Source organism: Pseudochaenichthys georgianus, unplaced genomic scaffold (assembly GCF_902827115.2).
Source record: "Pseudochaenichthys georgianus unplaced genomic scaffold, fPseGeo1.2 scaffold_452_arrow_ctg1, whole genome shotgun sequence".
In the NCBI taxonomy this organism is placed as follows: Eukaryota; Metazoa; Chordata; class Actinopteri; order Perciformes; family Channichthyidae; genus Pseudochaenichthys; species Pseudochaenichthys georgianus.
In genome coordinates, this window is record NW_027263017.1 from 153,553 (window position 1) to 179,294 (window position 25,742).

A 25,742-nucleotide genomic window follows, 5' to 3' on the forward strand; every position below is an offset into this window, starting at 1 on the left:
CACAAACAATTACCTGTTGCCTTGTCACAGACAACCTGTTCGACAAAATATTTTTGTCTTTTTCACTTGCCTGCTATGATGGTTCTTCAGGACTGCTTCTTGAGCTCTAATCAAACTTTCACAGACTTTGCTGGTGATTTTAAAGTAGTTGACAATGTATGTGTGTCGATTAAGAGGAAAAGATGCCTGGTTTTCTTGTTGTTATTGCTATCAACATAACCCTGGACCGCCCAGTAGTAGTAGTCTGATTGCTACTCCTGCTGATTTTAAGTCTAGGTATGGGCTGGGTTTCATTCACTTAAATGTGCGCAGTCTTTTACCAAAACTAGATTTTGTCCGCATTTGGGCGAGCTCGACTAACGCTGATGTCATTGTCTTATCAGAAACGTGGCTAAATAAATCCATATTGGCCTCTGACATATCCTTAAATGGTTACAGTGTATATCATACCGACCGGCCTAATAAAGGTGGTGGTGTTGCCATTTATGTGAAAAATAAGTTTTGTGTAACCAAGATGGTTTCCAAATCTATCCGTAAACAACTAGAATTTTTAGCCTTAAATATCGAAGTAGCAAAGGGTCAACAGGTCATGGTGGTGGGATTTTACAGACCCCCCTCAGCTGTCAGGACGCCTTGTCTTCGTTGGCAAATCTTTTATCTCAACTAGACTACAATGAAATAGTGCTACTTGGTGATTTTAACTGGGACTGGTTAACTGCAGTGTCAGAGGTTTTTAAAAACCTTTGTATCTCTCTGAATGTTACTCAGATTGTTGACAGTTCTACTCGCCCTAACATTAAGTCCCCAAATAAATCCTCCTTAATTCATCTCATTTTAACTAATGTTCCCCATAAATACTCATCTGTGGGAGTATTTGCAAATGATGTATGTGACCACTGTGTTGTAGCCACAATTAGGGACACAAAAGTCCAAAAGGTTAAACCTCGCATTTTCAGTAAGAGAGACACAAAACATTTTGTGGAGCAGGGTTTTGTTCATGATCTGTTTGGTTTTGATTGGGAAAGAATTCAGCTGTGTGATGATGTTGAAACTGGATGGTCTTATTTTTTATCTTGGTTTTATGGAAATTATAGATAGACCCCCTGCGTACATTTAGAGTGAAGGGATGAGACAATCCTTGGTTTCTGCTGAACTGTCTTGTCTCCTTCATGAGAGAAACAAGGCCTGGGTAAAGGCTTGGAAATCCGGCTCAGAGATAGAATGGCTGTGTTTTAGGCAGCTAAGGAATAGCTTCACATCACAAATAAAAAGTGCTAAGTCGAAGTATTATCTGTCAGTTACCACAAAAAACCTGAATCACCCTGGACATTTTTGGAAAGCCATAAAATCGATATCCACCGGTGAAATCCGTAATGAGCTACCTCCGTGCCTTACCACAGCATCTGACACTATATCGGACCGGGCTTCTATGTTAAATTGTTTTAATGAGCATTTTGTGTCCTGTGGCTCTCTGTTTGATTCTGTGACTAACTCTGCGTCTGTGAACACCTCAATCCGTGACTCTGAACAATGTGGTCTGGAAAACTCTTTCAGTTTTACTCCTTTTACTATTGATGTTGTTCGTGAATCCTTAACCATGTTAGATCCTAAGAAACCAGCTGGCCCGGACAACGTAGAACCTTTCTTTTTAAAGATACCTGCAGATTTTATTGCTCCATCTCTCACTTCTCTTTTTAACCTCTCCCTCAGCTCAAACACAATTCCAAAAATATGGAAGTCACCTTATGTCCTGCCTTTGCTAAAATGAGGGGAGGCCACCTTATTAAATAATTATAGGCCTATCTCTAAATTGTCAGTTCTGGCTAAGGTTCTTGAACGCCTAGTGAGTTAACAGATAAAGTAGTTTTTATGTACAAATAACATATTGTCTAAACATCAGTCAGGCTTCAGAAAGCAACATAGCACCATCACTGCCACAATGAAAGTGGTAAATGATATTACGAGTATTTTAGATAATAAGCAGAGTTGTGCAGCTCTATTTATTGACCTTTCCAAAGCGTTTGACACCGTTGATCATCGCATCTTAAAGCAGAGGCTACTCAGTATTGGCATATCCAGCCATGCAGTGGGGTGGTTTGTGAACTACCTCTCTGAAATGTCCCAATGTGTGCACTTTGATGGGCTGTCTTCTGAGTGGTTAAACATTTCTAATGGTGTACCACAAGGATCTGTTTTAGGTCCGCTATTATTCTCCATCTATATCAATAGTTTAGGTGAAAATGTCGATGGAGCAACCTTACATTTGTATGCGGACGATACCGTGATGTACTCTGCAGGTCCCTCCATTAAGGAGGCTGTTGTTGAATTGCAAGCTGTTTTTAACATTATTCAGACTCAGCTCGCTGAGCTTAAGCTTCTTTTAAATGTGGATAAAGCCAAGGTAATGCTCTTTTCAAAATCTAAAAAGACACAAAATAGATTGGTTTAAATTGTATACAATGCTTTTGTGTTTTTAACTTTCGATTCAGAGAAACAAATCGTTTTTTATGAGTTTAGACACTACAGTTTCTGAAGACACTACACTACCCAGAATCCCCAGCTATCGTTTGGGACTACAACATCCGCCTTGCTTTACAAACCCCATGATTAGTTATCAAGCCCTGTGATTGGATGTTGGAGTGGCAGTGCGACAAGGTTACGCTGTGCATCAACAGCTCTTTGAAATGAAATGGAACCACGGCAGACTTTCCAAAACTGGAACTGGACGGGTCCAGCACCCGGCAAATATGGCAGTAGCCATCGATCAGCTTAAGATAAGATATACTTTATTGATCCCAAGTTGGGAAATGTTTTTCTTACAGCAGCATGTACTACTTTGTTCTACTCCACTACAATTCAGAGGTTAACATACTGTTTTATTGTAAAGATCACTACAGTACCTTCTTGATATTTTCAATTTTGTATGTAGGCTCCTCTTAATATTTAAATGTTTTCATCAAATAAAACATATTCAACAACAAAATTCAATAACGTGCTTTAACCACTAGGCGGCGCGGGTTAAAAAACCAGTGGTGTAGTTAATAAAACATATCAAACATAATATGACTTAACTTTATTGTGAAATTAAAATAGAACGGTAAAGGAAAATACAGTTTCAGTCTCTCGATTTGAAGCTTATGCATTGTACTATGAACCTGGATAGACTTGTAACAGTCAACAGCATGAGGAGTTGGAAAGGTAGTAAATAATATCTTTAAAAACTACAAAAAAATCCCTTTCTATCAGCTGTGCACCATTATGGTGTAAATATAACCTATATACCAATTGGATCAAATATAAAAGTCAGCCGAATTAGTGTTGATACTGTAAGGAGACGTATTGTGTGAAAAGAAATGGAAGATGTTGTTTAATTGCTAATATATTTATGATCCACATCACGTATTCAGTAATGGCGGCATTTCTTACAGTTTGTCAAAAGGTCTTCTGATCAGGGCTCTATAAATAAATATCTACGGCAGATATGTAATATTTAATGCAGCCAAACCGTTATGTGATGACTTCCAAAGACAAACGCAAGAACACTCTGAATAAAGTATTGTTTTATTTAAAAAAATGTTTTTCCGATTTCATATCGGATAAACACCATATCCAATCAAAACCTCTGAGAAAAGAAAGGTGTCTCGCAGAATCGAAAGAGAAAAACCTATGGGAAAAACACAAAAGCATTGTACACAATTTAAGGCGAAACACCCCAGGTGAATAGGGTGCTTTTTTTTAACTTAAAGATATCAGCTAGATATTTCTCCAGTTAATTACCTAAAATAAGGCAATTGTTTTTTGTATTACAAGTTTTCTGAAATAGCATGTTTAAATATGCAAATGACAATGTCATATTAGTATCTAAGGCTTTTACAGAAGGGATTTTGGATATCTCTTTTTATCACTCCATAAATCAGAAAATACTGTCAACAACCCTAAAATATCCATTTTCGCCATGTGTTTACGTATAAAATGAATGATATGAACAAACCCTTCTGTAAAAGTATTCATAATATTGATAGGAATATAACTGGAAGGTTTGGTGTATGTACGTGCTACTGAAGTGGACATTTCGAACTCGGAGTAGGAGAAAAAACGAATGTTGAGAAAACGACCAGATTGCTGTGAGGGTCTAGCTAAACCCCTGTTATTTGGATGATAGCTTGCGCATCGACGCACTCCGTGAAGGTATTTCATATTCGGGGTCATTGATTTTTTGTATAACCTTGCTTCGTGCAAGTGACAATTATTGTCGTCTTCTCTGTGAACGTTTTTTTCGCCGTTCCTTTGCCATTTTGATATTTAAATTTCTAGCGGAAAGCTTACCAGGAAGTGTTTTAGCACACCACGTGAGGCATCTGAACGAATCACGTTGTCAGAAATTGACACCAGCCAATGAGATTTCGTTTCTTGTTTTAAGACCCCTTTGTACTTTCACGATTGGTTGCTGATACAAAGGAAATGACCATATTTGGATCCGATGAGATTGTGCAGGAGAGACGGAGCTTTCCAACGATATCTCTCATGACATGGTGCAAACAGCGGTCGCGGTACTTTATGTTGGAATGCTGACTTTTGGTGAATTTAGGAGATATCTACAGATGCAAATAGACAAACTATAGTAAAATAAACACTTAAATGTGTATTATGTAAGTTGTCCTTCCAAAAGCCTGAAAGAAAACATGTTACGGAATCAAAATAGCTCAAAATTGACCAGTGCATGAAAACGATGTTTTTTTTCATCTTCGTAATATCTATCAAACTATAGATCCTACATATCGACTGGACATGGATTCTAAAAGTACAATATACACTTCTCGCTAGAAATCTAATCAAAAAGCGTTTTAATGGCCAAACTATCCTTCAATTTAGGATTTTACAGAGAGGGTTATTTGTGAATAAACGACCATCTGTAACGTTTGCATTCAACAGGAGCACTAGAGGGCGAAAACTTTAAAACGTAGTTATAGGACGTATTAAGCGCTTGAACAAACGACATATTTGGTCGTAATAAGTGGGCCTGAACAATCGGCCTATTTGGTCGTATGAGTTGGAGGACTTGTTGCGTAACTACCCAAGGAATAAAACTTGAAGTGGTTACCTGTTACAAATACCTTGGTATCTGGCTCGATGATTGTCTCACCTTTAAACTTCATGTCAATAACCTGCTTAAAAAACGGAGGGTTAGGCTAGGTTTCTTCTACAGGAACAAGTCCTGTTTCTCGCTTGAGGCCAGGAAAAGGCTAGTCACTGTGACCTTTTTACCTGTACTGGACTATGGTGATTTGATGTATATGAATGCACCTGCCAATTGCCTGGTCAAGTTAGATGCCGCCTATCACAGTGCACTGAGATTTGTGACAAACTCTAAAGTATTAACCCATCACTGTACCCTGTATGCAAGGGCTGGTTTGCCTTCACTAACTGTACGGAGGCTCAGTCACTGGTACATTTGTATTGTTTAGAGTTCTAGGTGAGGCCCCGATTAATTTATTCCGGTAAATTACTCTGACCTCACTAATTGACCCGACCGAAGTTACTGAGTCTATGTAAGTTTACTGCTTGGCTCAGATCCACCAAACGTCAGCAAGATCTCACCTCTATTAACTCCCCGAAGAACCAGGTTCAATTAACTGCTGTTTCTATTCAGACAACTCTTTTTTAATCTGTTTAAGCGATCCCGAAGGATTTTGGTATCAGTAAATGGGGTGTGTTCCTACCTAAACATGTGTGTGGCAGGGTGCAATCTTACCTTTGAAGCAGGAGAGCACAGGTTTTCCCTTTAAGTTGTCCCAATCCAAAAGGTGAGATCAGTTTATTTGAAGAAAAAGTAGGTCCAAACCAATACAGAGTCTTTACCTTTTAACACATTATAATCATACAAAACATATCAAAATGGGGTTATATATTTTTTATCTAAAACCTTAATTCATATTAATTCAAAAGCCCAAATCATGTATTCCGGTCGTTATAGCAACTTCCAGCATAAAATCATGTATTCCGGATCGTTCTATTAACTACCAGCATAAAACCCATGAATGGATTCCGGTCGTTATAGCAACTTCCGGCATAAAATCATGTATTCCGGATCGTTCTATTAACTACCAGCATAAAACCCATGTATGGATTCCGGTCGTTATAGCAACTTCCGGCATAAAATCATATATTCTGGATCGTTCTATTAACTACCAGCATAAAACCCATGTATGGATTCCGGTCGTTATAGCAACTTCCGGCATAAAATCATGTATTCCAAATCGTTCTATTAACTACCAGCATAAAACCCATGTATTCAGCATTCAAAGAAATTCACTCAGCATTTCATCCAATAAATTCACTCAGCATTTCAACCAAGACATTCACTCAGCTTTCAATGAAGAAAATCAAGAGATATTTACCAAGTTTGAGAGAACCTTACCGCGAGCTATTAACCCAGCTCCGAAGGACAGAGCTTACCGGGAGAGAGTATACCAGGGGTTTCCCCCCCTCTCCCCGACGAAATCCAAAAAAGCCAGTCTTTTTATGCTCAAAAAACCGGATAGAAAACCCACAAACACCTCCTCTATACCCAACCAACATATTCTATTGGCTCTGGCATAAGACACACCTTCCCAAGTTTGTGTAAAACAAAACATGACTGGACATATTCTATGACTATGACATAACCACCTTTTTGAGGCCTCCATGTGTTTCTGCTTAAGTCTGGAGCCCCCCTCCCTGCTGTGAGAGGAGAGGAAAGAACCTGCCTACTCTCTTATCAGAGAGCAGGGCATAAATCATAGGCCTTACACTCAACTTAACAAACCACTTTGTTTTGTTTATGCTGTAAATATAGAAAAACCTAAAATATGAAGCATTTTCATTGTGGGTTATACAAGAATATAATTGATTATATTTGATTATAACTAACTTTCGTTTTAAGTATTTACTTCATACTATGAAGCTCTCAACAGTATATACAAAGCCATGTTAGGGAAACTTCCATCCTACATTTGGTCCCTGATCTCACGGCGAATTGTAAGTGGCTACTGCCTGAGATAGCATGCTGTGGTTTTATTAAATGTGCCAACTGCTAGGACTGTCTTAGCTTTTAGATGCGCAGCTTCTCTGTCTTGGAACAGTCTGAAAAAGGGATGGAAGCTGAGCAATTTGGTTCCACTAAAATTAATGTTTTTAAAGCAAGGATAGATGCTATCCAATCGGAAACTGTTGGAACCTGTCAATGTTACTAGCTATGTAAACTGTAGTCGCTGTAAATATGCTGTATGATGTCCTTTTTGTTTTTATGTTATGTTTATATGTATTCATGTGGAACCTACTTGCAGCAGGCCACCCTTGAAAAAGTGATCAATGATCTCAATGGGATTCACCTGCATAAATAAAGGTTTGAAATTAAATGAAATTGTCATCCACATCAGTGTAACGAAATTCAGTTGGCTTCTCTCACTGCAGTACATAAATAAGAACACATCCATAAAAGCAGAGATAGTAGCAATAATCAGGGTCACCACTTAAATGCACTTTACCAGAATGTTAAAATACATTTTTAAAGATTATTTAAAAGAGAAAAGCTACAATTTGATACTTAATAAATAATATACAGATAAATAACATGATATTTGTGGCTGCAGTCTTTGATGGGAGGTAGTGTGTTTGTATGTGAGCATGTTAAAAGTTATAGTGAGGTTGGACAGGGATGGGAGTGTTGGAGGCCACAGCTCTGGGAAAGAAGCCTTCAGTCTGTTGGTGCGTGATTTTATTGACCTGAACCGTCTGCCGGACGGCAGTGGTTTGAACAAACTGTAAAGTATTAACCCATGGTCGGGGTGTGTGATGTCTCTGATGATACTGCTGGTTTTCTTCTGCAACCTTGGCAACATCTACAAAAGTCGACTGCAGAAGAAAGCCAGCTCAGTCCCAACGATGCGCTGAGCTGCCTTCACCACCCGTTGCAGGTCCTTCCACTCTGCGGCTGCGCAGCTGGTGTACCACAGAGTTATGCAGCTGGTCAGGGTGCTTTCAATAGTCGGCCGATAAAAGTTTACCAGCAGTTTTTGTGGAAGCCTGGCCTGTCTCAGTTTCCTCAGGAAAAACAGTCTCTGCTGTGCCTTTTTCACCAGGTTTGAGGTCCAAGTTAAATGATTGGAGATGTTGACTCCAAGGAACTGTAGGTCCTCCACGCTCTCCACTGCTTCTCTGTGGAGGGGGACTTCCTTTTTTGTCCTCCTGAAATCAACAATGAGCTCCTTAGTTTTGGTTTTAGTTATTCCCTAAGCCTGATTTCACCGGCCTGCAACCGATTCGCTAATAATCACAAATGTTTATTTCTTTGACCCCTTGACTCGACAACTTTCTTGTTTAATAATCGTTACATCTCCTCGGGACCAAGTTCCCGTGTCCTGCCTTCCACTGCTCATTTAAGGTGGACTGACCTTTACAATGGACCAGCTAGTCTTAGTTTCTTAATGCAAATGTTTTGTAAAATGATGCTAGACCAAAACGTGCTGTTGGATTGTGTGCGCTCTGCAGGACGGTGTCTGTACTCAAAGATTGTTTATGAAATGAGAGTTTAACTCTGTTTTTGTTGTCCAAATGATGCCAACAGAGCGATACGTCTTCTTTCCAGCAGGTGGCACACATGTTAAATTATCCAGTTCAACTGTCATCCACATATTAATGATTCAAAACAGCAATGTGTAAGATATGGCTAGTAATTGACTATTTCAACAGAATGTGAAGAGGTTACAGTCTTGAGGCCATGTCCAATATGTTCATGTTTTGTTTGATTAAATCTACTGAAATGAGCATTCAATGACTAAACTATTCTTAATTACTGTCATTACATCATGGGTTTGCATTGCAATATTACAACACATAAAACCCAACCCAACGGACCCACGGATACAAGCGCCCGAGATGGGTTTTCTCCGCAGGGTGGCTGGTGTCTCCCTTAGGGATAAGGTGAGAAGTTCGGTCATCCGGGAGGGACTCGGAGTTGAGCCGCTCCTCTTTCGTGTCGAAAGGAGCCAGTTGAGGTGGTTCGGGCACCTAGTTAGGATGCCACCTGGGCGCCTCCCTAGGGAGGTGTTCCAGGCACGTCCAGCTGGGAAGAGACCGAGGGGTAGACCTAGGACCAGGTGGAGGGATTGGCCTGGGAGCGCCTTGGGATCCCCCAGTCAGTGCTGGTTGATGTCGCCAGGGAAAAGGAAGTGTGGGGCTCTCTGCTGGAACTGCTACCCCCGCGACCCGACCACGGATAAGCTGGAGAAGATGGATGGATGGATGGATAAAACTCAACTTTATTTCTTCTAAGTTGCGGGTGTTCATTGTTTAGAAGTCCGCTGTGTTTCATCCAAGCTTCCACTTTGTGCTCCGATAATGCTGAAAGTATCCGTTGTATGCTTTACCTGCTCCAGTAACACAAGTGTAATTCACTGGACAGAGACAAGAGATAGTGGATGGATCCAGAAGAGAACCAGAAGATAGTCCATATCGAGCCTTCAGGTTCTGAACATTATCAGGGATAGAGCTAGAAAGAAACTCCAAAGACCTGAATAGAGCTAGAAGATAGCCAGTACAAAGCCAAGAAAGACCCAGTAGAAAGACAGGAAGGAGCCAAAAGAGTTTGTATTTTTTATCTTTTAATATTCAAGCTCTTCTCTTAAGATATTAAAACTTCCTATCTCAGCATGCTGCCAATTATTCAGATTGTTTCACAGCTTTTATCTTTAAATATTTAGACCTTTTTTTAACAGACATTAGGATGAACAGCACGATCCATTCTGCCCAAATCGGCTCAAAATGCATGCAAACCTCTCGCTTTATCCATACTCCTGCAGGTGTATTGTTCTGGATTCATAGTGAGGTTAGATGTTCTGCACTGTTATTGTTATGTATTTAATATAAAATGAAATACCCATAAAAAAAGTCAGAAAAGAGAAAGAGACTCACTTTTGTTATTTCGCCTTTTATACCACACTGCAAGTCTGACATTTATTAGTGAGAAGACTGGAAGTTACCCTTGCAGATTGAAACACTTATAAACTTAGCTCAAGTCTTTCACAGCCAGAAATATTCAAGCAGAAGAATCAGTGCCCGTTAAATCAAAGGGAAAGCAATAATCTAAGACAACATTTGTGAAGCGGATGAGATCAACTCAGCGCACACGACACTCCTGTTATTTTTGGTCATAATCCAGGTTCTATGTTCACATAGAGAAGGATATCACAGTGTTTGAGGGCCTATGTTGGTTAAAAGCCAGCGGAAGGGCGTATTAGTGTGGGAAATAACTCATAAAGTTGTAAATTAACAAGAAAGAAACTGTGATACCTTAAAGAAAGTGTTTGATAGAAGTTCATCCAACCTTGCAAGTGCAGTAATGCAAACAAAACAACAAAAAATACAACATAATTTTTTTTTTAATTCCCCACCAAATGTAGAAATGTAATATACTTTTGTTCTTGTTAAAGCCTGATTTCTCTTATAAATCTCAAAGAATATAAAACATTTGTTACGATTTAATGTTGCTTATTTTCTTGGAATATTACCCTTTAATTTGATTAAAAAATCTATAATGGCCCTAAAACACTGCCGATAATGGAAAACCTTAGTCTTGTGTCAGTGGAATGTATGAATGAATATTAAATATGGAGCCTGAGGTTTACAAAAACACAGCTCTTTATGTTAAATAGGATACGCTGCCTTCAAACACATTTTGGATTTTGTAGCCTTTATTTAACCAGGTGAAAGCCCCTTGAGATCAAAAGATCTCTTTTTCAAGGGTGACCTGCAGGACATTAGTTACACATGTAACATAAAAACAACAGAACAGCAATAAGGATGACATACAACATAATGTACAGGGTACAGTTTACAAAACTCTATTTACAGTGACAGGTACCATGAGTATCAGACAGCATGGCACCCAGCCGAGTTTCAAAATGATGCAGGGGAACCAAAGTGCTCAGTTTTAAACATGTTTGCAGACTGTTCCAAGTTAGTGGAGCTGCACATCTAAAAGCTTTCTTCCCTAAGACAGTCCGAGCACTTGGCACATTTAATAAAACAACATCATGAGATCTCAGGCAATACGTACTTTCAATTCTTCGAGAGATCAGAGAGCAGATATAAAATGGTAGTTTACCCAACATGGCTTTATAGATGAACGTGTACCAATGACTGAGCCTCCGTACAGTTAGTGAAGGCAGACCTGCCTCGGCATACAGGGTACAGTGATGAGTCAGTGCTTTACAGTTAGTAACAAATCTCAGAGCACTGTGATACGCAGCATCTAACTTTTCCAGGCAATGGGCAGGTGCATTCATATATATCAAATCACCATAGTCCAAGCACAGGTCAAAAGGTCACAGAGCCTTTTCCTGGCTTCAAATGAGAAACAGGACTTGTTCCTGTAGAAGAAACCTAGTCTAACCCTCAGCTTTTTAAGCAGATTAGTGACCTGAAGTTTAAAAGTAAGACAATCATCAAGCCAGATACCAAGGTATTTGTAACAGGCAACAACTTCAAGTTTTGTTCCTTGCGTAGTTACAATATCAAAAACAAGCTCTGGTGTCTTTTTTGCTTTTGAAAAGAGCATTACCTTGGTTTGATCCACATTTAAAAGAAGCTTTAGTTCAGAGAGCTGAGTCTGAATAGTGTTAAAAACAGCCTGTAATTTAACAGCAGCCTCTTTAATGGAGGGACCTGCACACAGTGTTGGGAAAGTTCACTTTCTACATGAACTAGTTCAGTTCACAGTTCACACATTTTAAAATGAACTAGTTTAGTTCATAGTTCATAATTCAAAATGTTGAACTAAAGTTCATGGTTTCAAAAATGAACTAATTTATAGTTTATAGTTATTTTTTCAATACGTTGCTGCGAGCTATTATTTGTCAAAATGATTGCCACAACCCATATAGAACCACAGACAGCAATCAGAATACTGGCATTTCCATAACGCTTTGCTGCCGCCCATTCAGTCCACACTAGTAGCAGCTGCAGCTTTCATCTCTACAGTATATTTTCAAAAATATGAGGAAAAACGTGCTGCTTGAATGGTCTTTATTAAGTATAATAATCTAAATATACTTAAAGTACCAAAAGTGAAAGTAGTCATTGTGCAAACATATAACATATAAACATGTGCCGACATAACTCTGTACTAACACAACACGAGGTAGGAACCAGGCTGAGGTATGAAACTAAGGTTGTACCTCAAAGTTCAATATTCAAAGTGCAACACATTTAAACATTAATTCTCTTTTCATTAAGTCAGTCGCATTCTTTTTTTTTCCTGACTTGTTTGCCCAAAGAACAAAAAGTTCTATAACTTGGGTCATAACTTGGGTGCAATATTCAGCCAAAATGAATGAGGTAAAAAAGGTAAACAAATTAGGTACAAAAAAACCAATAACTTAAAGAGTCAGTCAGAGTCCAAGGCCCATGGACAGTACTGCTATTACTTTCTGTCCAGTGTGAGTGAAAATACTGAGTGAAGATCTGTCACCACTGGTTATAGTTCAAATAAATAACTAAAATAACTAAATCACAAATAATAATTTGTGAAAATAAAAAAAGAGTCCAAAAGTGTGCAGGGGCAAGGACATTGTTACTTTCTGTCCATCCTGAAAATGCCTTATCTGAATGAAGATCCTCTGTCACTGGTCAAAGTGGTCTGGTCACTCCCTGGTGGATCTGTTGTTTCGGTCACAGTGGTCTGGTCACTCCCTGGTGGATCCTCTGTCACTGGTCAAAGTGGTCTGGTCTCTCCCTGGTGGATCTGCTGTTTCTTGCTTCCTGTAAAAACAAAAACAAGATATGCTCTGACTGTTATTTTTATGCAGCTAACCTCTGCACACCAATATACTCATCTCCATTAGCAATACATTGTACTTCTATAGCCCAAAAAACAGGTCACAACAATAATATATATACCTTCAAATATTTTTGTTGGCATTCAAGATCAGTTGCTTCTCAAAGTTGTCATCTCCCAGCCCGTTTCTCCTGGGCCTGAATGAGATGAAAGAAGAAGAAGAAAGAAGAAGAAGAGAAGGCATTTTAACATCATGATTATTGTGGCAAACATTGTAGTAGTAATCTGTGTTAAAGGAATTGTGTACTGAGGCAAATGGCAATTACTGAAATAATTAGATTAGGAATATAATCACAGCTCATCCCCACCTGAATATTTGACCACCGATGCTGAAGAGCCTCTCTACCGGAGCGCTTGAGGGCAGTGCTGTGTTGTGTTTTATGAACAGCCTTTTGAGTTTTGGAAACTGCATGTACTCATCAAACCCATCTGTGGTTGGGGCATCCAAATAAGTGTCCACTTCAGATTTTTGAGGAACCTGAGGGTTTCTGTTAAATCTGAAGAATGAAGCTGCAGGATCTTTCTTGTTACTTTCGCCACTGGACTGGGTTTGACCGGAGTCTCTTGCATCCGAGTCATCAGAGTTGGTTTGCAATTCTCTTTTCAGCATCAATCTGTACTGCACATGTTTCTCCTCATCTTGGACCCGGTGAAGCTTGAATCTTGGCACCAGTATAGCGGACAGTATGTGCTCCCTCTTCTCCAGAAGACCTGCCAGCCTTGTGCTCAGTGAATGCAAGATGCTCTTTATGAGGGGACGGCATGTAATGAGACCCTCTGCAGCAGTGGGTTTTGTGCTCTCATCCAACAGGTCATTCATATGACATTGCAGTTGCACAATGGTTGGAGCCAGGTACCCAAGAAAGATGTTCTGCTCTGATTGGAGGATGTTTAGTGCAAGTGCCAAAGGCCTCATCACATCCACAAACTTGTGTATGAAGTTGACTTCATCTGGTGAGAATCGACGAAAGCCAAACTCATCACTCACATCGTGCAGGAGCAGCTTGTCATGTAGGGGAGTGGCATCATTTGCAGAGGTGACCTCATCACATTCATTTCTGCCTTGGTAGTTAGTGTTGCAATGCGAGACAGTCGCTCCATGGAAAGAAATACAGAGTTCCATCTTGTGTCATGTGGCACAACAAAGCTAATCCCAAGCTTTTCCTCCACAGTATCAGAAGCCTTTGAACTCCGCTTAACCTTGTTCCACAGAGCAGATGCTTTTGCAAAAACATCCCTCGACATTGCTTTGTAGCATTTTTCAGTTACCTTTTCTGTATCTTTGGCCACTAGATTCAAGGTGTGAGCCATGCCCCTTCTGTGAGGGGGGAGAGAGGGATGATCCAAATCTGACAGAGGCTCAGGCTCCATCTGGTCATCTTCACTGGCGGCAGCAAAGGCTGAATCTGGTTCATTGGCATCTTTACTTTCAGTTTCATCAAAGTTGACCGCTGTCTCTGGCTCTTCAGCATCAATAGCCATGTCCATCCCAAAACAGTTGAATGCCTTGACAACATTTGAAGCGTTGTCTGTTACTGTACACACAACCTTGTTGTGGATCTTGAATTCTTTGTTCACATCTGACAATACTTTTGCCAATACATCGTGTGTATGTGCTCCTTTAATCTGCCGGCATGCCAGTACTGCAGAGTGTCTCTCAGAAACCTCAGTTTTGTTTAGCCAGTGTATAGTGATGCCTATACAGGACTTATTCACAGCTGTCCAGCAATCTGCTGTTGTGCACACAGCATCGACGTTAGAGAGTACAGATTTAAGTTCACATATGTTTTCTTGAAATTGCCTGTTTAGCAGTGTCTGTACTCTATGTCTTGATGGCACCTTTTTGGATGGCTGCAACCCTTTAATTAGGTTTATAAAAGCTGGCCTTTCCACTTTACTCAAAGGCTGCAGGTCTCCAGTGATGTACTGCAAAACCAGGTTGTCTAGCTGCGGCTGGGAGACAGTGAAAACAGGGCCGCTCCTGTACGATGTTAATGGGATTTGGGTGGTAGTGGATCTGTTTTGGCTCTCTTTTTTATTCGCCACTCGCACATACCTTGAAAGTCGTGTGCTTATTCTCAATGTGTCGTTTAAGGTTTGCTGTCCACGTCGTCGATGTACGGACTTTCTTTTTCAAACCGGGCGGACATAGTTTGCAGGCAAACGTTAGATTTTTTCCGTCTGAGTCAGTACTGACTTTTATGTAAAACTCTTTTAAATGCTCATACGCCGACGCCGTATAGTCTGACTCTGAGCGAGTGCTGCTGCAGCTGCTCTCGGCTTCGTCCATACTAATTCATTCATTCATTCAATGCTCGCCGGTTCCGCGGTTCCACATTGTTTGTTGTGAGGAGTCTGATGACGTATATTTTAGTGCGACAGCCAGGGGTGACAGGCGTCACAGGCAGCTTGCTGTTGCCAGATTGGGTGGTTTTCCGCATTATTTTGAAGCCTGTTTACGGTGTGTTTTAACTGGGTTTTCGGCTGAAAGGCATATGAAATCTGGCACACTTTTGAACGCCGTTATAATACAGTGCTGAGAATGAACGCACTTTTGAACGCCGTTATACAGCGCTGAGAATGAACGCGTTCTCAATTACGTTCATCTAGCGGAAATACAGTACGTTCAGTTCACGTTAGCCCAAAATATGAACACGTTCAGGTACATCACTGGGTGTGGCATATCAAGATGCTGATTAGACAGCATGATTATTGCACAGGTGTGTCTTAGGCTGGCCACAATAAAAGGCCACTCTGAAACGTTTTTCTTTTAAACTCATAGTTTTGCATTATTCTGAGAAAGTGTTGCTTTATCTTTATGATACAAAACTAATCCCATATGTTAGCGGCAGACAGGGAGAGACAAATAAAACTAAATATCGTTCCAGGGCAGGCTAACCGAGGCTAACCAATGAGCACCTGCATGTGTGTATGAGAATGGCCCTGACACCATTTCAGCCCAGATTTAAACTCCTGGCAGGACAAGCTCCAGCTCAATTCTCACACTGAATTAAACAAAGTGAGTGAGAGACTGCAATATAAGAGGGAAAGAAAGAGAAACTTTTAAACTGTTCAATTGTTATGATGTGTAAAGACTGATATTGTTCTATAATCGGCTGAAACTGTTAAGTCGTGATGTGAAACTGTTAACAAAGAAAAAGGGAAACTCAAGCTGCTGCTACACTTTATTTTATTCATCTAAAATTAAGCACTTTTAAGATGCACATATTTTCAAAAGCTATTTTATTTATTTTCTCTAATTTTAAAAATACAGCCCGAGAGGAACATTACACATATCCACAGTATTTACTGTATATCTGTATAGTTCAATATTAATTTACAATACATATTGTTGTTTATGAATTGTACTTTCTTTATTTGATTGGCAGTCAGTTGTTGATTACAACGTTGATAAAGCTACAGGCTACTTCAATACATGTCACACTAATTCATAAAGCAAGTTAGACATTTTGATGTTCCGGACCTTTGCATGGGGAGATTTTCTCGAACTGGACCTCGTTGAATTTTAGTTGAATACCCCTGCTCTATAGTGTGTTCCAAAAATACATAGAATTACTATAATAATACTGATAGTTTTTTTGTGGTATTTCTAGTAATTCTTAATAGTAATACAATAGTGTTTTTACGTGTGTGTATGTGTGTGTGTGTGTGTGTGTGTGTGTGTGTGTGTGTGTGTGTGTGTGTGTGTGTGTGTGTTCTTTCAGCTCTGCAACGCCACCACCCACGAGCTGAAACCCATCGTGGGTCAGGCTGCAGCTCAGCAAATCCACAGCTTCTTCCACAAACCAACTGCTGCTGGAACCTGAGCTCTCTGAGTCTGGGGTCTGATTTTCTGGTGTAGTTATTGGAAGATTGTAGCCTTTGCAGTTTAATCAGAATGTATTTTTATTTCTTAAAAAACAAAAATTCACAAACTTGTGTTTTTCATAAAATGCTGTTTTGTTAAATTCTCAAATAAACAAGGATAAGACAAATACTGTTGTCTCTGAAACAGAAATTCATGAAAGTAGAAACACTTGCATGGCGTATGTTGGATTTTACAGTCTTGAAGAAAGTTGATACAGTTTAAAAGATTTTAAGAGATCATTTGAATCATTGCAGTTGATTGGTTTCATGTTGTTTGTAACAATGTGACACAAAGAAATATTTTTACAGAAAAGAATTTATTTTTAATAGAAATCTGGTAAAACAATGTATAGAGGGCGCATCCCCCCAGAAGACATACATTTATCACATGAAATTATAGCGAACCCCGTGTGAAACATCAAATGGTTGTTCTACTCAGTTTGATTGACAGGAGAGATGATCAGAGGAGCAGAGTTTTTACCACCATTGTTGTTACAGGGACTAAAGAATGGGTAGAGTTTCTCTTTGAAGCAGCAGCCAGTGAAGGAGTAGATCAGAGCTGCAGCATCAACATCATAAAAGGAGACCAGACCCTCCTCATAATCCACAAACACCCCCACCTTCTGAGGCTGAGACTTCAGAGAGAGACGGACTGGAGGACCAGCAAAAGCTATGTACTCATTTTCATTCCTCAACACTATCGTCCAGTAACCTTCCTGAGGAGACAGTGTGAAGATTCCCTTCCTGTTGATCGACTCTCTGGCCACTCCTAGATCCCAGTCAGTCTTCCCTTCAACCTGAACCTCGTAGTAAAATCTTCCTGAAGAGAAACTCTGCTTTGCTAAAACACAAGCACAAGTATCAAATCTCTCTGGATTGTTTGGGAGATTCTTTTTCACATCACCAAGTTTCACTTCTTTTCCATCATCATACAGGATGAGTGCAGGATGTGCTGTATCAGGATCAAGAGTCACCTCCACCTCAGACTGCTGGACCCTCTTCAGCTCCACCTCGAGCAGCTTCTTCATCTGTTTCCTGAGCGTCTCCTCCAGCTGAGTCACAGCTCTCCTCACTGTCCCCTCATATGAAGGTGGACGGACCCTGACTTCTGTCCAGTTCTTGGTGGGTGGAGCAGCGTTCAGGGACGTGAAGCTTTGGAGGAGGTGGAGCTGGTCTTCAGAGCGTGAGAGCTGCTCCACCTCAGAGCTTCTCTTCTTCAGCTCAGAGACTTCCTGTTCCAGCTCTTTGATGAAGCCTTCAGCCTGTTCCTCGGTCTCTCTCTGCTTCTCTTTGATGGTGTCCATGAGCTCGGCCTGGCTTCTCTCAACAGACTCCTTCAGAGCGGTGAAGACCTGAACACCATCTGCTATCTCTCTGTCTGCTCCTTCCTTACTGAGCTCCACTGAGCGATTCATCTCCTGGATCTTCAGTCGTCTCTTCTGGATCATCTGCTGAATTTCAGCCTCTGTCTTCCCCAGCTCAGCCTTCTTTCCTTCATATCCTTCTTTCAGAGGAACAACATCATGTGTCTTGTGCTCTGAATAGGTGCAGAGCATGCAGACACACACCTGGTCGGTCTGACAGAACAGCTCCAGCAGTTTATCGTGCTTCACACACATCCTGCTTTCCAGGTTCTCCACAGGGTCGATCAGCTGATGTTTCTTCAGGCCTGCTCTTGTCAGGTGAGGCTCCAGGTGAGTCTCACAGTAGGACTCCAGACACACCAGGCAGGACTGCAGGGCCTTCAGTCTGGTTCCAGTGCAGGCGTCACAGGGAACTTCTACTGGTTTGACAACGTGTTGCTCTGAGCTGCTGCTGCTGGCTTTCTGTTGAGCTGACTGTCTGAACTGAGCAGCCATCTCAGAGATGAACGTGTTGACCCGCAGCTCAGGCTTTATGTTGAACACCTCTTTGCAGTTGGGACACTGACTCGGGACATTTCTATCCCAGTGTTCAGTGATGCAGGCTTTACAGAAGTTGTGTCCACATGGTGTGCTGACTGGATCAGTGAACACATCCAGACAGATGGAGCACAGAAACGGATCTTCAGTCAGCAGACAGCTGGCAGCAGACATGTCTGTAAGAATAAAATGGGCAAAAAAAAACAAGGTTTAAACAAAATGTAGTAGAGAATACGGTATGCATACTGGATGTAAAAGGCTGACACTAAAGTTCACTGCTTGCTTTAAAAGTTAAATACTATCCTTAATATGTTAAACATGTAGATCATTTTACAGTTTGCTATAACTCATAGGGTCCCATAAACAACACATGACCACAACTGAATTATATTATTTGAAAAACCTAATCATATATGTAATCATAGCCTCTGATCCCTGCCTGCTACCAGTCACTTAAATGACTTTAGCATGTGGCTATTAGCTGTGTGTTAGTTATTCAAAGAGAAGGAGCACATGGATGTTAGCCTCTGCAGACCATTGACATGCACAGAAACCTATAGAACACTACAGGAAAGGGAAACGCCCTAAAAGCATAATAGGGCTTCTTAAAAAATGTCCCGAGAGGAATTCCTGAGGTTTGGAGTTTATACCTGATGTTGAAACATTGTCAATTATCAGCTTTGCTGCTTGTGCTAGAAATTATAATTCCCTTCAGAGAAACTGATACATTTGTCATGTAGAAAGTGTGTCTTTTGGTATATTTAACAAAGTAATAAAGAAAGTAAAATACAATCTAAAATGGAGGAACAGAGCCGCTTCACCCTCAGAGGCTAAAGAGGGTCTTCTGCACCCCGAACACAGCTCATATTCCCACTATGTAGAAGAAAGAAAACAGTCTACGTACTAATCCTACCCAAACATTTTGTTAGACATTCTCTAAACATTCCCACCATAAAACCTCCCAGTCCTTAACCATTTGCAAATCCACCTTTTGCCCTCTGAAATGTAAAACCTAAACACATAGATCTTTTAAACACATATGAGACTAAGAAAACAATTTAAAAGAGTAAAAGGCAATCAGAGTATAAGACATATATATGATGATGAATGATTATATGATACTTTTACAACACTGCATTAAAAAGACAAACAGCAGTAACTACAGTGAAGTTGAGAAAGAAAGGGTTATAAGTTAACGGCTGCTGACCAAAGTGTATAACAGTTAAATAAGTTGTACAATGTAAATGTCGTGCCCTTAGACAACACAAACAATCTGAGCTAGGATAGTTAGCTGTTAGCAGGCCTGGGCTAACTGCTGTTCGTGTTCTTTGTCTCATGTTTACTGAGGCGTTGTGTCTCTGTAGTGCACTCACCAGTGTTTGCAGAGGTTCTACTCTGTTGTTGAGAAGAAGCTGCTGGATTATGAAAAATAACAAATAACTAAAAACCTAACATCATTTGTATGTTGTCAAATGTCTACCCCTGCCGTACATACTGATTTTATTTTTACACAAGCCGACGTACCTCTGTATTTGGCTCTCGTTTCCTCCTGTTCTTTTTTCCGTTTCCTTCCGGTTGCACCTGAAGGCTTGGGCCCTTTCTCATTTCTCTAAGGCTGCAGTCGGATAGTTTAAAAATCAGCTCCTAAATTCTAACCCTATCGTCTATTCCTTGACCTCTGAGTGAAACGTCACGGGGTTAAGGGATAGTGGATAGGAGAATTCAAAAGGACTTAGGAGAAGAGACTGCGGTACTTTAGAGAATCCGAATGCACTTTCACTATCCGACGTGTTTATGATGCGCCAGCGGACGTCATTGTGTGCGTCTGCTGCTGTGGGGAAACCATGGAAACCACAGTTTTCTATACAGCGGACTACAACATGGATGTTTAATAAGAACGAGGGACTACTGTGAACTCATCTAGAGACTCTGCACCGTGCTCTGATGCTGCTGCTTTGCTTTATGAACGTGGACAACAGAGAAACATATTCTTCAGGACCAAAGTTGGAATTGAAATACAAAAGGAAAGTGAAACTTCTGCTCGTCCCCCTCTCCCTCCGGTCCACATTAATACAAATGATCCCAATAGGCCTACGTATGATTGTATGAACTAAAGATCTTAAAATCAATACAAATGTATTTATTATAAACGTTAGTCCTTACCATCTATCACTGTGTATATCACCATTCAAACATATTTTAAAAGTTGAACAAACCCCACACAGCTCAGTAAAGACTGAAATGTTGACTTTATTTGATAATTTCAGTGAAAACTAACGTTCATATTTCTCTTTTTGATTATAATACTGATGAACGTTCAAAACAAAGCACTTTGGCAACTTACCACCTATGTTTTAAAATGCTTAATAAGCACCGTAACTTTCATGATATAATTTCTCGGTCATAATCGGTTGTTTCCGTGAACGGCCGACTGTTGAGTGACGGCAAATGCTGCGGCTGCAAGGCATTGTGGGGCAGCATTTTCGCTTCTCCTGTCGGTTAGGGAGGTCCAGTGGTTCCTAAGCTAAAGGAGGTTATAAAGGAAGTTTGAAACCTCCTTTCCTATCATTCTCATCATTCTAGAGAATTCGAACGGCACTTATCATGGCTGCCACTGAGGGACTTCTGGGTCATTTCACTCCTTTAGGAAGGTTCCTAAGCTAAATGGACTATTCGACTTCAGCCTAACTCCCCTCCTCGACTCCTATCCTCGATACTTAGTCCCGCCCACAGGAGATGCGAGCGGAGGAGCCGAGGAGGGGAACCGAGGAGAGAGGAGGGGAAGCAGCAGGCGGTAAATGAGAACTCCTCTCCTCTGAGCGTCATTTTAAAGAGACGTCCATTCATGATGACAAAGAGGCACAGCAGCCCTCTGTCTGATGGACAGATGTGTTCATGACCACTTCTATATTTATTCACAGTGCGGTATAATGAGACAATAACAGGCTACAGATGCGGACACACACACACACACACACACACACACACACACACACACACACACACACACACACACACACACACACACACACACACACACACACACACACACACACACACACACACACATTTATATAAATATATACAATTTCAGAATCAAACAGAGCACTCTCATAATAACGTAACACTATCGGAGACTGGATATACCCCCCCCCCCCCTCTCTCTGGTCGCTACAATGAGGAAAATAAATTACGGGCCAAAAGTTTTATTTACAAGTATTAAAAGTAAGCAGAGGACACCAAACCAACTGAGACCTGTCTGTCCGCTGCATCCACGCACTGTACAACACACACCTACACACTGTACCACACACACACCACGCACATACAGTTCCTAAAACAGGCTACAGCCGTTGTGTATTTTATTATGTGAAGCACTAAATGGTTTTAGAATTTTTTTAAATATCGTCTCTTTGTAGATATCTACTAAACTAAAGCAAATAAAAAGAGTAGGCCTGTTATACTGAGTGATATATATTATACACACTGCTCTGCTTTCTGCACTGACCTCACAGCTGTTCTCACTGTAAACATCGCGTCGCGATGAAAGCAGTTAATAAAATAATATCCAGGGGATGCATGCAGAGCTGTCATTGGCTGAGATAAGTCCGGCCGTGTGTCACATCTCTGTTCCCGGAAATGCATCCACGAAGGAGCCGTGGAGGACCGTGGAGGACCCATCAGTGTATCCTCGGTTATATTTCCTCCAGAGAGCCTCCTCGACGCTCGATCCTCGAAGTGCATTTAGAGAAATGAGATGTCCTTCAACATGGCGCGCTGAAATTCATTTCCGGGTCACTACCAGAGGACAGAGGGGTCGAGGAGGGGGATTTGATGAAATGAGAAAGGGCCCCGGACCTCTTCATAATGATAATATTTTGCCTCTTGTTGCTGTGATCGTTGCGATCTCCGACACTTTCAGCTGGAGCTGCCTCGTCACTTTGGCTGTGTCTCTACTGTAGGCTAGTTTTATTATATGTACAGCACTTTAGCTCGACCAAAAATCGTTTATAAATGTGCTATATAAATAAAACTTGATTTGATATATCCAGTGTACTTAATTTTAACATTGAATGGACAGCTTGCAGGCATAGACAGTATATTTAGCCAGCATGGAATGTAGCATAAAATAGCACCATAGACATTAATGTCATAAATGTTCATCATATAAAGTGTGAATGTAAAACCTTTTATGCAAATGACAGGGATAAAGGGATTTGCTTTTCATTAATGTAGGAATAATTTAGTCAATTCTTCAAGTAGTTCAACAAATTAACTTTATTATTTCATTTCATTAGAGGAATTGTGCAGGACAAGGTGGAAGTCTCTGAGGGACAGGTTCCGGAAGGAGAAAGCTAGGGAGAAGGAGGCAAAAAGAAGCGGGGCAGGGTCATCAGGGGGATATAGGGGATTTTTCGGAGTCTTCACTAGTGATGTGTCGGTCGCTTATTACACATGGCCACATTCTCAAAGCAACGACATGACTCCCAATAATTGAAATGCTTTTATGGATTTAGAAAATGATTTTATTGATTTAAAAAATAGTTGTATGTATTTATTTAAATTGACATGCATCCGCTAAGAAATGTAGTCCGTCGTCACTGTTTGAACTAACGTAACAACGGCAGGAACTGCTTCGATAGTGTTTTTGAGGAGCTTTTTGATTACAGATTTGAAAACATCGTTGCTTGCACAATGTGCACAAAGTAGCACAATTTATGATGTCAAACCTTGGAGAGTATCTAGATATCCCTGCCCTAATGCCAAAGTAACTGCCAACTGAATATGTGTCGCCGTTTGATGTCTATGTCTGGACCGCTGCGTAAAAAGGAGGGTTTCTGCCCTGTTACTTCTCTTCTTACTTCTATAAGAATAAAACACAGAGGACGGAGATCTCTTTTTGTCCCCCTCTTCTCCCCGCTGCAGCCTCGCAGCTGATCTCAGAGCACGCTCACAGAATCAGCGCCCTGCAAAAACAGCGCTGGAAAGAGCAAATAGAGCAAAATGCAGGATATTTTTGGTATTTTGAAAGAAAACTATATTTATATACTTTATATAGGTCGATACAGTAGCCCCTTTTTTAAATATGTTGTATAGGTGTTGCTATCTGTTTTGTGTAGCGTGGTATCAGAGAGTTACACGGGTCTGTAAATGCAATGAAAACAATTGGCCACAGCAAATCATTTATATTAAACATGTAATTTTTACTTTTGAATACTTCAGTACAAAGGATGTATTGAATAATTTAAGTGATATATGTGTACACATATAATTTGTCAAAACAGGGCTACATTTGATTGAATTAAATGGTAATATGTGGTAAAAAGAAGAGCCGTTTGGGAGCCGAAAGAGCCGGCTCTTCTTGGTGAGCCGAGCCAAATGATCCGGCTCACCAAGAAGAACCGCATTCCCAATTCCCATCACGAGTCTTCACGTGGTATATGTCTTGTCTGAAAGGAGTGCTGACAGAGAGCACCGGAACGCCGCTCCAGCCCTTAAAATATTGCAATACCCATAAGGAGCCGTACACATGCCGCAGTGTTTGCGTGGCTGTGTCTTTAGTTGTAAGCACAGTGGCGATCTGTTGTTATTAGCATCTGGTTAGCTAGCTATGCTAACGAATTTAAAGCGCTTTTCTACAACCAGGTGGAAGAGAGCTCTCTCCTGAGAGGATCAAATAACCTCAGCTCAGTGAGGTTAAGGCACACCTTGATATGATCAATATAGTTATTAATGAGACTAAATGAAAAACAGGTATAAAATACTATATGACAGTAACCAAAAAGTTGTTAAAACTAACAAGAATAGAGTTTAAAATGGGAGTGATTTGTAAAATATCCAAAAAGAAAAATATGCTTACAGTTCTGTTGCATATGGGTGTTGAGAGATGTATCCATAGATCTCTTAATGTTGCTCTCAAAGTGTACCAGATTGATGCTTTTAACTTCAATATTAAAAAAAAAAAAATCTTCCCGGGGGAGCAAGCCCCCGGACCCCCCTAGAGGTGGTTAGGTCCCCCCCCCACTTAAATCATGTTCACATGGATAGGATACTAAATACATTTGCACACATCTTGTGTCCATATATTTCTGTTTGGGTGGTCATGCCACACCGTGCACATGCATGCATACGTGAGTCATGGTGAGATATCTGGATTAAGAGGTTGCTTTTTCTTTGCACAGCATGAAAGAAAGGCCAAATGAATGGGCTGTGATTTTAGTTTTTTTAAGCAGAGGTTGAGTTCAATCATTTGTACGGCCCTCATGAGGATGTTGTAAAAATTGAAAGGAAAAAGGTTCCCCACCCTGCTGTAAATAATAATAAAAACTCTTGATTTGTAACTTAACATCTCTGTCTCCTATTGATCTGAGTATATTATAAATAATAGCCAGTTAATTGAAGCATTATAGCACAGGCCTTTGTCAGATGGTATATTACGCTGTTTTTTTTCTGCTTCAAATAGTTCTCTCTTTTTTCACCATACCTGTGTTTGCATCACTGTAACCAATGAACACCTGCATGTGTATGAGAATAGCCCTGACTCCATGTCGGCTCCTGGCAGGACAAGCTCGAGCTCAATTCTTACACTGAATTTAAAAAAAGTGAGTGAGGGACTGCAATATAAGAGGGAAAGAAAGAGAAACTTTTACATTTTTTAATTGTTATGATGTGTAAAGACTGATATTGTTCTATAATCGTCTGAAACTCTTAAATCATAATGTGAAATGGTTAACAAAGAAAAAGGGACTCTCAAGCTGCTGCTACACTTTATTGTATTTATCTAAAATTAAGCACTTTTAAGATGCACATATTTTCAAAAGCTATTTTATTTATTTTCTCTATTTTATTTGTAAATGCAGCCCGAGAGGAACATTACACATATCCACAGTATTTACAGTATATCTGTATAGTTCAATGTTAATTGACAATAAATATTGTTGTTTTTGAATTGTACTTTCTTTATTTGATTGGCAGTCAGTTGTTGATGGACCTCGTTGAATTTTAGTTGAAGACCCCTGATCTAGATCATATATATATTTCTTGAATTCTTGACTATTAGCTATGAGGCTTCTTGCGTTCCACTGTAGTATCAATCAATC

General features: G+C 40.3%; 1 protein-coding gene across 2 annotated transcripts; it reads right to left on the reverse strand.

The window, feature by feature from the left end:
• Positions 1-16,677: 16,677 nt before the first annotated feature.
• LOC117442683 (E3 ubiquitin-protein ligase TRIM21-like) lies at positions 16,678-20,348 on the reverse strand. Of its 2 annotated transcripts, none has more exons than XM_034078633.2 (2): positions 20,167-20,348; positions 16,678-18,818 (listed from the first exon to the last, which is right to left on the reverse strand). In XM_034078633.2, the coding sequence occupies exon 2, from the start codon at positions 18,814-18,816 to the stop codon at positions 17,173-17,175; it is 1,644 nt and encodes a 547-aa protein (XP_033934524.1). In that variant the 5' UTR covers positions 18,817-18,818; positions 20,167-20,348; the 3' UTR covers positions 16,678-17,172. The 2 variants fall into 2 exon arrangements, with proteins under 2 accessions (XP_033934524.1, XP_033934522.1); XM_034078631.2 differs by lacking the exon at positions 20,167-20,348 and adding an exon at positions 20,016-20,121.
• Positions 20,349-25,742: the final 5,394 nt, after the last annotated feature.

Excerpts from the sequence above, each read along its gene's own strand:
- LOC117442683 (XM_034078633.2), bottom strand. The coding sequence starts at position 18,816 with ATGTCTGCTGCCAGCTGTCTGCTGACTGAAGATCCGTTTCTGTGCTCC.